This window comes from Apium graveolens, chromosome 10, assembly GCF_009905375.1.
Source record: "Apium graveolens cultivar Ventura chromosome 10, ASM990537v1, whole genome shotgun sequence".
Lineage (NCBI taxonomy): Eukaryota > Viridiplantae > Streptophyta > Magnoliopsida > Apiales > Apiaceae > Apium > Apium graveolens.
Genome location: NC_133656.1, coordinates 205,412,688 through 205,423,918, shown reverse-complemented (window position 1 = coordinate 205,423,918; position 11,231 = coordinate 205,412,688). Strand labels below are relative to the sequence as shown.

The 11,231-nt window shown below is 33.8% G+C and overlaps 1 protein-coding gene and 1 long non-coding RNA gene across 2 annotated transcripts; one reads left to right on the top strand and one right to left on the bottom strand.

The window, feature by feature from the left end:
• Positions 1-668: 668 nt before the first annotated feature.
• On the bottom strand, positions 669-6,792 carry LOC141692904 (protein WEAK CHLOROPLAST MOVEMENT UNDER BLUE LIGHT 1-like). Its single transcript, XM_074497860.1, has 3 exons — positions 6,532-6,792; positions 3,182-4,182; positions 669-2,938 (listed from the first exon to the last, which is right to left on the bottom strand). Exons 2-3 carry the CDS (start codon positions 3,938-3,940, stop codon positions 1,010-1,012), a joined length of 2,688 nt encoding a protein of 895 aa, XP_074353961.1. The 5' UTR covers positions 3,941-4,182; positions 6,532-6,792; the 3' UTR covers positions 669-1,009.
• Positions 6,793-8,992: 2,200 nt separating this feature from the next.
• On the top strand, positions 8,993-10,669 carry LOC141689619 (uncharacterized). Its single transcript, XR_012562451.1, has 3 exons — positions 8,993-9,168; positions 9,555-9,618; positions 10,393-10,669. It is a non-coding gene; the product is annotated as an uncharacterized LOC141689619 (long non-coding RNA).
• The last annotated feature ends 562 nt before the right edge of the window (positions 10,670-11,231 follow it).

Sequence of the window (11,231 nt, the reverse complement as noted above, 5' to 3'; positions counted from 1 at the left end):
AAGGCATGGACCTCTATCCAAGTGTTTTGCTATAAAAAAAGTGTGGAAATCTTTCAAGAAATGTACTTTTAATCATCGTATCTCCCACATCCATTAGTCGTTTTGAGTGCTGAGATATGCATCAGATAGCTGACTCCAAGCATAACTTGTTATTTGCATGCAACCAACCAAGGCCTACTCAAATCGAAGCTTCTACCTGCATTTTCCAACAATTTGTACGACAGAAATATTATAAGAACTTATATTATAGAAAAGATTAAAGGAGAGAACGAAGATGTAAGATGATATCGTGAATAATAAAATTGAAAAAATGACGACTTATTTCAAGTTACTGGCATAAGTATGGTATGAAGCTGCAGTCGCTTAATTTAGTTTTGCCAGCACTAGAACTATGTTCATGGTCCAAATGCGCTTCCCCAATCAAATGTTATGGGACTATGCTCGTCCTCAATCAAATGTTATATTCACTGAACATAAACGACATTTGCAAAATCTGTAACTACCAACTTGTTTCATCTCGTTTGGCTAGAATACCACAATTAAAGAAGTCAAGTATCAACTATCAAGTAATGGTTAGTGACTCTGAAGACCAGTTTTTCTAGAGTAGGTAATTAACGAGATCGCTGTTTCAGTAGATGATGCATATATGATATACCACGCCACATGAATTCAGGAAATTCTTTTCAATAAACATAATGTACAAAACAAAGAGTATGATTAGAAACCACAGTTTCCTATCTTACAACATCAAACTATTTTTATCTTTCTCAATTGAACAGCAACTAAATTTATTGCATCCTATATACCTCACCTCGCACCCTGAGACAAACATCTATCCTGAGGAAAAAAAGAAAAATTTATTGATTTACAATACAGAAAACAATACTCTACATGTTCACGGAAGAATTGATATGATACTAACATCCCTGATACGGCTTAATTCAACAACTTGGGCTCTGAAGATGGTGATTGATTACCTCTATCACTTCCACGTGCTGGAAGGAGAAATTCAGGATAGTGAAGGAGAATGCAAGGATGGTGAATTTTTTTTCTTTTTGCTCGAAAACGAGAAAAACCGTAAGAATCTAGACTTCTTCTTTTTCTTTAACATTTGCACATCAGGCAATGAATCAGATTCACTGCGTATTAGCTCATATGCTTTGTTGCTTTGCGTGAGTTGAGTAGCTGCAGCAGCACTTGGTGCCTTGTTTAGATATTGTGCTTCATTTCTCACCTCAAACCTTGTTGGTGGAATCCTTTTTTCAGTCACCTCTGCCTTTCCCCCCTCCAAACTTGGTCTAGGGATCTTAACAGCTCCTGGACTAGACTCTCCAGCTTTTCTCCGTTGCTCAAGTTCAGTCCTCCACTTTCTCAATTCCTGTTCTATACATAGTTTCTCTTCCTTGGCCTTTTTAGCCTTCTCCCTGGCAAATTTTAATCTTTCCTTTCGAGTAGACAGCTCGGAATTAGCTTTCTCCAATTTACTCGAGGTTTGCAACTCAGATCCCTTTGCTATCTCGAGTTGGGAGAGAGTATCAGCAATTCTCTTTTTAGCCTCCTCCTCTGCATCTTGGGCCTGATTACTAAGCTCATAGTATTCCTCTAGTGGAAGTGTAACTCCAGATGGTGTATTATCCGTGTTAAGAGTTTGAACTGCTTTGGTCTCTTCAAGTGCACTAAAAGCTGCTATAGCATGACTTTCTGATGCCTTTGAAGCCTCTATCTCCTTTTGAGCTGCAAGTAATCTACTCTGTACAGTACTTGCTCCAGCCTTTGCGTGCTCCACTCCCTCCTGTGCCTTTCGGAGCTCTTCATGAGCAGCACGAGCAAGTGATTTTGCCTGATCTGCTTCTTCAGCTGCCTTGTGTAATATCTTGTGCATCTCCGCCATCTTCTCTCTCGCTTCTCTCTCCTTTACTTGAACCATAGCAATCTCATTTATAGTTCTGTTTAGCTCAGCTTCGATAGATTCAACTGCAACTGATGCCATTCCTTCTCTCTGCTCAAGGGTAGACAGTGCAATTTTTTTAACTTCTAATTGTGACTTTAATGATGTGGAAGCAACATGTAACAATCTGATTTCCTCATTTGTTTCTTCAATGTTGAATTTCACTTCTTCAAGATTCTTTTTGGCCAAAGAGACTACTATTTGTATATCACTATGAGTCTTTTTGTCCTGCCCAATAACGTTGCCATTTGAGTGTTCTTTAGACTCCAAATTCACATTTGAGTCCATATATGCAGCTAATTCAAATTTCAAGTCTTGTAGCAAAGCTGATGCGGTATCTAGTTTTGACTTGAGATCCTTTTCTGACAGAATTTGCTGATCTAGTTTCTCGAGCTCCTCTTCTTCCTGCTTCAGTTCCTTTTCCCAATTTAAGGTATCTTGCTCTAATGCCATAGCTACCCCAATTTTGCGTTCCTCGGCTTCTGAACGAGTAGCATGTTGAGATTCCAAGACGTCTCTTGCTGCAATCAACTGAACAGTCAATTCCTCAACTGTCTTTTCAATCTCCTTTGATGCAGAACGGGCCTCTTCAGCTTTTTTCACAGCTAAATCTTTTTCAGTCAGGAGAATAGCATAATCTTTCTGGACTGTAATCAACTCTTCTTTCACTGTTCCCAGCTCTAATAAAGTGGCCTCATTCCTTAGTTTAGCATCCTCGAACTGCGCGTTAGCTGCATTGTGAGCCTTGGCAGCAATTCCTTGTTCCATCTCTACCACCCTGAGGCTTGCCAGTTCAGAATCCTCTTTTGCTTGATGCTCTTCCATTTGTGCTATCTCTAGGTAGAGATTCAATTCTTCAATGAGTCTCTTACTGCTATTGAGTGCCTTCAAGACTTTCCCTTTGTCATTTTCAGCAGCCTCAGACTGTTTCCTAAACCATTGTACCTCCTGATGTATGGTCTCAAGTTCTTCTTCTATATCTTTTCGCTTCTGCAGAGATCAAGGACATATATCATTGAAACTGAATATAAGGATGCTATGCTGTTTTTCCAGGGAAGTGGGAAATAAAAAAAAACATGTAACTTGATATTCAGCCAATAATTCACTGATTATAATTTCCAACTCTGCTGTAAGCAGAGGACCAACATAATACACAGCATCTACCAGGCAAGTAAAATTCAGTCAAATAAAAGGTTCAATAAAGATACTAAATGAGATCAAAAAGCATATTACCTCCACTGTCTGAACTTTATGGGCCTTGCAGTCAACAATTTCCCCAAACGTGAAAACGACTCCCTTAGCAGATTCAAATGCTGTCGCTTTATCATTATGACCTGCGCGATTGGGCAGTGCCTGCGAAACCTTATCAGATATCTGCCTACTGTGATGACACTCAGTTCCTATCACCTGAGAGGGTGAAGCTGAATTTTTTTTTACAATAGAAGGCCGACCTTGAGCATAAGTAACAAAACCACCTTCTTCTAATGATGACAACTTACTCTTCATTTTTGCTTCTGACATATTTGATGAACAGGATTCTATGAATTCATCTTCAAACCCTTCCTTGTCCGCTCTTAACGAAGTAGATGATGCATCATGCTCAACTGTAATAGGCAAGTCAAAAACATATTGCTGTTGAACATAATTGCTGCGGAACGGACTTCCTTGCGGTGTAATCCCAGACAGACTATTGTACTCTGAAGAAGATGTTACAATATCCTCATCTCGAGGATCAGTTAGACTTTCATTATCAATTGATGAAACTGAGGCTTCCTCTTGAAGCAGAAATTCATCAGATAGACCTTGTGAAACTTTAAGCCGAGGATATATAGACAAAGACTCCTGAGGCTCAATTTCACTGACTTTCTGCTCGAGTGATGAAAGTCCATCAGTAGAATCTTTCCTTACTCTAAGCTTAGGATACACTGCAGTTACAAAACCCTCGTGATTTTGAGTTTGTTTTGGAAGACCATGGCCCTGTTGAGGAGTCATGCTACTAGAAGGATCTTGCACATTGACCAAATTTGAAAACCACCCGTCACTGATGCATGCAATTCAAGTACAACCTTTACACTATTATCATTGCTTTCAGGAACTTCAATATATTATTGATTCTTGTTTTCTGAGGCTAGTGCTTGTTCTGAGAGAGACTCTAAAACAGGGTTTTTTTCAACAGTTTTCGCTCTCTCCATCAAACAGAAAGATGTCTCTGAAGAGGAGAGTCGACTAGGTATCTGAATCCAACACGTTATTGAAAATTAGCAACAAAAAATTAATCCATAAAGCAATTTTTGCATACGAATAACCCTTGTCCGTCCCCAAAACAGGTATTGGCCCAAAAACAAAATTATTAACATGCATAAACTGAAGAAGATAAGTGTTCTCCAACCAGTAGTTTGGAACTAATTACAAAAAAAATTATATCCAGCAAGATAATTTTGAAATAGAAAGACATTACCAGTTCAAATAATATCTGTTTCAACACCCAGAAAGTAAAAAGAAATTGCTACCATTTGTTTACAAACCTACTGACTTGTTAGAAAGTTGGATTTTCCTTCTTTATGAAGAACAACTAAGGAAGAAAAAGGACCAAGAGAAGTATTAACTTGTAGCAGCCGTAGAATCATCTGAATTGGCAAAGTACTAAAGAAGTGAGTTGCAGCATGGCAATTCACGGACAGACAATCATAGTTGGTTAGTGTTAGAATATAATATAAGATATAAGATCCTGGTCAGTTTTTCCCCTGACACCTTGAGATTTTATGAGAGTTGGTAACTCAAGATGTTATCAGAGCCCCTCGAGTTCAATTACTTGCCACCCCCACTATTCTTATAATTTATTTATGAACACGGACAAGCACGTGCTAAAGTAAACAAGGTTAATATTTTCAAGTTTCTAACCTCTTTAAAATGCACTGGGAAAGTAAAACTTATATCCTAATCTAGACATAGATAAGAATCATAGTTTGCTTAAAGGTAGAAGCAGTGAAGTAGGATACAATTTAAGATTTTCTATCAAAAAGATCACCAATTATCCCAGTGAGTAGATGACAAAAGTACCAGGGTATCATCAAAGTCGAGTAATCTACTAGATACAGGAAACTCTCCGTGATAATTATCATCTTAACAACTAAAATTTTTAAATTAGTTCTGTATTTATAATTTTTAGCTTTATTACTAATATAAACTGAATATCAGATAGCTGTTCATAGAATGCAACCCATCTATGCTCAAACAGTACATGAATAACAAGAAACGGGATAAAAGCCAATTAAACACCTTAACAAAAGATATGAGTAATTATGTGTATCATTATGGACCTTGATACCCTCTTTATTTGGCTAGGGTCAATTATATAAATATGTATACTCATCTTCCTGCATTCCATTATAGTGATCCCTTCTCTCTGAGAGTGTAAAACTCCTTGAGCTCTTGAACTGGCAGACGCTAGAAATATATGCATAAACTTGTTTGAAGAAAACTAATATTACCATTTCCTTTTCTCTCATTCACACAATCATTAAATTTATCTAATTTAAGGTAGACAATAATACCCACATATTCGCTACACTGGATGATAGTCTTATAGGAACTGTTGTAAGCTTCTATCGTAGTCAGTTTTAAAAGACATGTTACTAGAGGCTTCTATAACTAGGCACAGAAGATTACCACCAAATGTCATCCATCAGATAATTTACCTACACGAGCAAACAATGCCTATTCCGGTGACATGGCTACCTCTTTAATTTCATAATAAAAGTGTGCCGTATAGAGTGCTCTGTAAAAGGTACTAACAAAGAGACTGTTGTAATAATGGAAAGATGATCAAATAAATATGCTTTAAAGGTCTAAACAAGCAGAAGAAGAGAAGATTAACTAGTGCACAGGCAGCAGAATAAAAAAACCCAGTATTTTCTTCTTAGGTTAACAATAAGTTTGTTATGCTGTTTTGTTTAATAATCTTATTTTCTGCTAATAAAGCACAAAATTAATCTCATAAAAGGTATGAACAAGATTCAAACACTTCGGCAATGGTCATCCTCTCTGTATCTTATGTCTACATTAGAAACAGATTCCTTAATGCTAGAATATAAGATCCTAGAAAGCGTCTTTCTCTAACACCTTAAGGTTTTAAAGGGACCAGTTCCTTGACATGGTATCAGAGCTCAGAGCGGCTGAAGACTCAAGTTCGATCTCCGGCACACCCAATATTCTTTATCGTGGCAAAATAATGCTCCAAAAATGGGCAATCTTTCTAATCTGATGGACTTGAAGTCAACTAACAATCGATACATTCTCTTCTAAGCTGATAATAATGAAGCAGCTTAATATAATTTCAACTGAAAACGATCACATTCGATTAAATAAAAACTATCGGTTAACATATTCGAAAAAAAGTACAGCTATATATGGTAGCACGATCAGCAACCTATTACCCGTACATATTTAAAGAAACACATGCAACGTAAACGATATAAAGAAACACGAAAATTGCATTGAGGATCAACGTTATCATCTGAACAATTTCGCAAAGAATCGATTAATTTAAATAAAATGATAAGCGGAAGAGAGATAGAACATACCCGAATTCATCAAGTCAAATCCTCAAATTCTGTCATGTCTTGGAGCAAGAGAAGTAAATCACAGAAATTTAATAACGGATTGCTTCTGTAACAGCTTGCACGATGATATACGTTTATGTTAATATGTATGTGTATGTTTTTTCCTCTCTTGGTCTTGGATGGGATAATGCAGGGCAGATCAATAAGAATTAAAAGAGTGCAGCTCCTTTGTATAATAATTTCATAATCTGGCACTACAATAATATTATTGATTAAGGGGGATTTTAATATTATAGCATGGAGCTCAATGTCATCAGCAGGGTTGGCTTTTTCTCCATTCCCCTTGCCTTGTAATTATTTTGTTTTGAATAAACAAAATGGTTTGTGAAGTCTCCGACGATGCATATGACGCGCGCCGGTTAGAACTTACGAAGTTTTTTAAACTTGAAAAGACAGTTTACCCCCCTTTGGGCTAATTTTTTTATATTAGGGCATGTTTCTTTTAACGACCCTTGTCATCTTTACATGAAAGTTCATTGCCTCAAAATACTATTTAAATTCAAATTTCAATAATCACATTTCACTAAAAAAATTAACAAAATTTTACCACTTCCCAAAATATCAATAAATTATATTGCTAAAATTACAATATAACTAAATTGTCCAACCACACTAATAAACTCTAACAGAAATCTATTATATCTTAATGAGCACTAGTGAAAACTCCTAAAAATTTGTACTCAAAATGACACATTTGTAATTATTTTGACCCATATTTTCAAAATTTGACCAGTGGGTCGACCCATATTCCTAAATCAATTAATTCCTATACAAAAATATAAAGATCCATGGAGTATCCATGTCTTAAATGATATTTATAATTATTAAAAAATCACTTTTAAATTTTAAAAAGATCAAACATATTATTAATATTGATTTGTTTTTATACTCAATCAATTACAGATGCACAAATCATGTCATTATTAATTCAAATTCAAAAATCATTACTACTTTCCTTGAAACAATATCATTTCTAGAATTAAAATATTTTCACCATGGTACAAATCAATCATAAATTCACAATTCATGTTAACATAAAAATTCAAAACTTTAGATTGCATATTTTTATTTTTACGGGTTGTATTCATCTTCTTCTTCTTCTTCTTCTTCTTCTTCTTCTTGGGTTGTATTCATCATCTTCTATATTCTTCTTCTTCTTCTAACAAATATTATTTTATAGTGATTTTTTCTTTATTATCTTTTTCCTCTATCCATCGATGATTTATCTCTAGAAATCCGCAATATCTTATTTATTTTATTGCACATGCATGTTTATGTTCATTATTGTGTGCGGTTTGGTTGCTTATTCACGTATTTGATTTATTTTTATATGAATACTCAAAATTTTGAATTGTATTTTTGCAGATGATTATCAATGATTGATTCTGCTTGCAGAAGAGAAGATTATCAATATTTGCTTTTATTCAATTGGTAATCAATTTATTCATTTAAATGACTCAAAAGTATGAATGTGTTTAATCATTTGTTTGATATACTATGGTACTGTATTTTGATACATCTCGATTTCGTTAATTTTTTCCGTTAATCTTTTGAAACATCTTGATACATAATCAAGTGATCTTTTTAGTCTTATCATGATTCAATATTTTATTTTTAATTTTGTTAGAACTTAAGTTTATGCACTTCAACTGTTTGAAGTTAGTTCTAAAAGATAATTTTTTTTATTTTGGTGTTGTTCACTTGCAGGATGGTATTAAAAAGGGAAGATGAGGAAGTGGAATAATATATCTCGACTCTATTTGATGAGGTAATAATCCGGCTAAATTATTTGTGGAGAGAGTGTATATGAAAATTGTCAAAACTTTCATCATATTGTTACGACGAAAACCCGAATTGTTTTATAAATGGGTATAAAGGATGATATTAATATGAAAAGTTTAGTTTATCCCATGGTTTTAGTTCACATACCAATATATAATGAAAAAGAGGTATCATTGATTTTTAATCCTATAAATTATACTTTATTATGTTTTGTTAACATTTATGTTCTTATATTCTCTATTTTGGATAGGTCTATTAAAAGTCGATTGGAGCAGCATGTGCACTTTCATCATATTGTTATGACAAAACCCCAAAAAACTTTACAAATGGGAAGTCATGAAAGATTATATTGAGATGGGAAGTTAAGTTTATCTCATTGTTTAAGTTCACATACCAATATACAATGAAAAAAAGGTATCATTGATTCTTAATCCTATAGATTATACTTTCTCATGGTTTGATAATATTTATATTCTTATATTCTTTATTTTGAGCAGGTATATCAATTGTCCATTATACTTTCTCATGCTTTGTTAACAGTTATATCATATTGTATGCTTTGAATTCTTTTCTATTTTTCAGATGAGGTTTTTTTAAAGGTAAACATTATAGTTGAGATACACAATTTGGTAATATAATTTGTTTCTTATAAGTCATTTTTTGCACTCCAACTGCTTGATCTCAGTCCTAAAGAATATCGTTTTGTTTTTTGTTTTTTATTATTTTCTTGCAGAATTGGATTAAAAGGGAAGATGAGGAAGTAAAAGTGGAAGATGAACTGTCGGCTCTATTGAAATTACAACTGAGATTATTTTGGTAATTCAGGTTTCAATCTTGTTGTTTATTTAATTTTTATTAATTTTGAATGTTTGCAAGGCTCCATCTATCTATCAGGAAATAGCATATGATCCTTCACTTTGTAACATCTTTTAAATACTACAATGGGATTTTCTTTTGATATTTTTGTTCATTAATCTAATAGTTGTCGAATATCACTTCTTTAAGCCGAATACACATTCTGACATTTGTAATAATTTTGCAGACATCAAAGATATATTCTATGAGGCAAATTTGTAGTTTTAATTGTAGAGGTTCACATGATTAAGCAATTTGGAAAAATAATTTACCAAATACGTATAAACGGAGCATATATTAATTTGCATCTATGAATGGTTGTGACCTCTAAAGCATTGTTTGTTCAGTTGTCTGAAGGTTACAAACGTCTATCTGCAACTGCCCAACCTTCTCCACCTTTTTTGAATTATGGTGTGCATCACTCTCTATTTTATTTCCAAGATATGCTTTATTTGATGAAATTTAAGAATGATAATTTAGTTATGGTTTGTTAGGCTTTTCTTACGATAATAAAAATGTGAATTATTGGATTAAGGTTTTGTCTTAATGAAATTTCTTTCTTGATAGGACATAATGTAGTAATCTAGAAAAATTGCATGCTATGCGAACAATTTGGACTAACATGTCCTATTCGTTATTCTACTTTAGCTATCAAATTATAATTGTTATTATGTCTACTTTTGATTTTTTATTATGAGCAATATGTTTCTGGTAAAATTCAATTTAAGACACGTATTTCCGCTAATAAATTTGGAGTTGAGGATCAAAGAACTGTAAAATTCTGAAAATTTATTTATAGATGGTGCCAATTTTTATGTTAATATAGTTTCACGATTTTTTGTACATGTATTCACAAGGTCGTATTTGAGTTATGTTTCTTATCATTTGGGCCAAAAATATGTTCTTGGAAAGATATTTTGATAAGTTTACACTTCGAGTAAGGTTATATTATTTCTAATCTATACATTAAAAATATACATAGAAAATAAGCACCGTCAAGTTCGGGTTTTTACATACTTGAGCACCAGAGCACAATAATATTTTGAGTCTTTCATTTATAAATGGTGCTCATTTATAAAAGTTCTTATTTACATATCTACTCTACAACTTCAAATGTTACTACTCTTTTATTAGTTAGTCTTCTCATTTTGGTATTAATTTAAAATATTTTTTTGTAATGAAAAGTTATTAGGAACACAGTGTGATAAGCAGTGGCAAGGAGTTGGTTTTCCGTGAGATTGACAAGTCTATACATGATGGAATCCGCAGAACTTGGCACACGTAGTTCTATCATTGGAAGCTAATGGTCTTGATATCATATCGATAACTACTTCAAGCTATTCTTTTAGTCACATGCAGTTATTTCAATGGCACCATCGCTTACTAAGTATCATCCTTTGTTTATGTGAAATCAGTTTATTTATCTAAGCAACGTGTTTTATAACAGTGTTCTTTCGACTCACTCACTTTTTGGAGCACACCGATATTTCTGTGATGCTCGATAACGACGCCATATATGATATTTGCAAGCATTCCCTAGAAATTGAGCGACCTCTTGACCAACTTTAGTTGATTGGTTTCATAGATAATTTTCTCTTTGACTGCTTAAGGTTTGATGGAGCCTTGAATGTTGTTGTGACTGAGTTCCAGACTAATGTGGTATTGTACTCAATAATTCACTTCATGTTTTCTTTTTACACCCCTGTAATCTCCGCCCACAAGGAGCGAACAGTGCATTAAGCCCTCTTTCATGACAAAGTGTGATCAACTATTACTGGAAAGTATATAATTTACTTCTGTGTACTGAGGTAATATGGTGCCCAAAAATATGGTGCCCAAATATGTAAATGCAGTTGTTGGTACAATTAAGACCAAGCCATTGAGTTTGTTAATTAGCCCAGAAGAAACATTAACATTGCACCAAATCTGTAGGTTTTGGCAAAGAAGTTCAAATAACAAAAGAGATTTTTTTTATTATTTATTTTGGTAGCTACTAAGGTGTGGATATAATATTTATGAAAAGA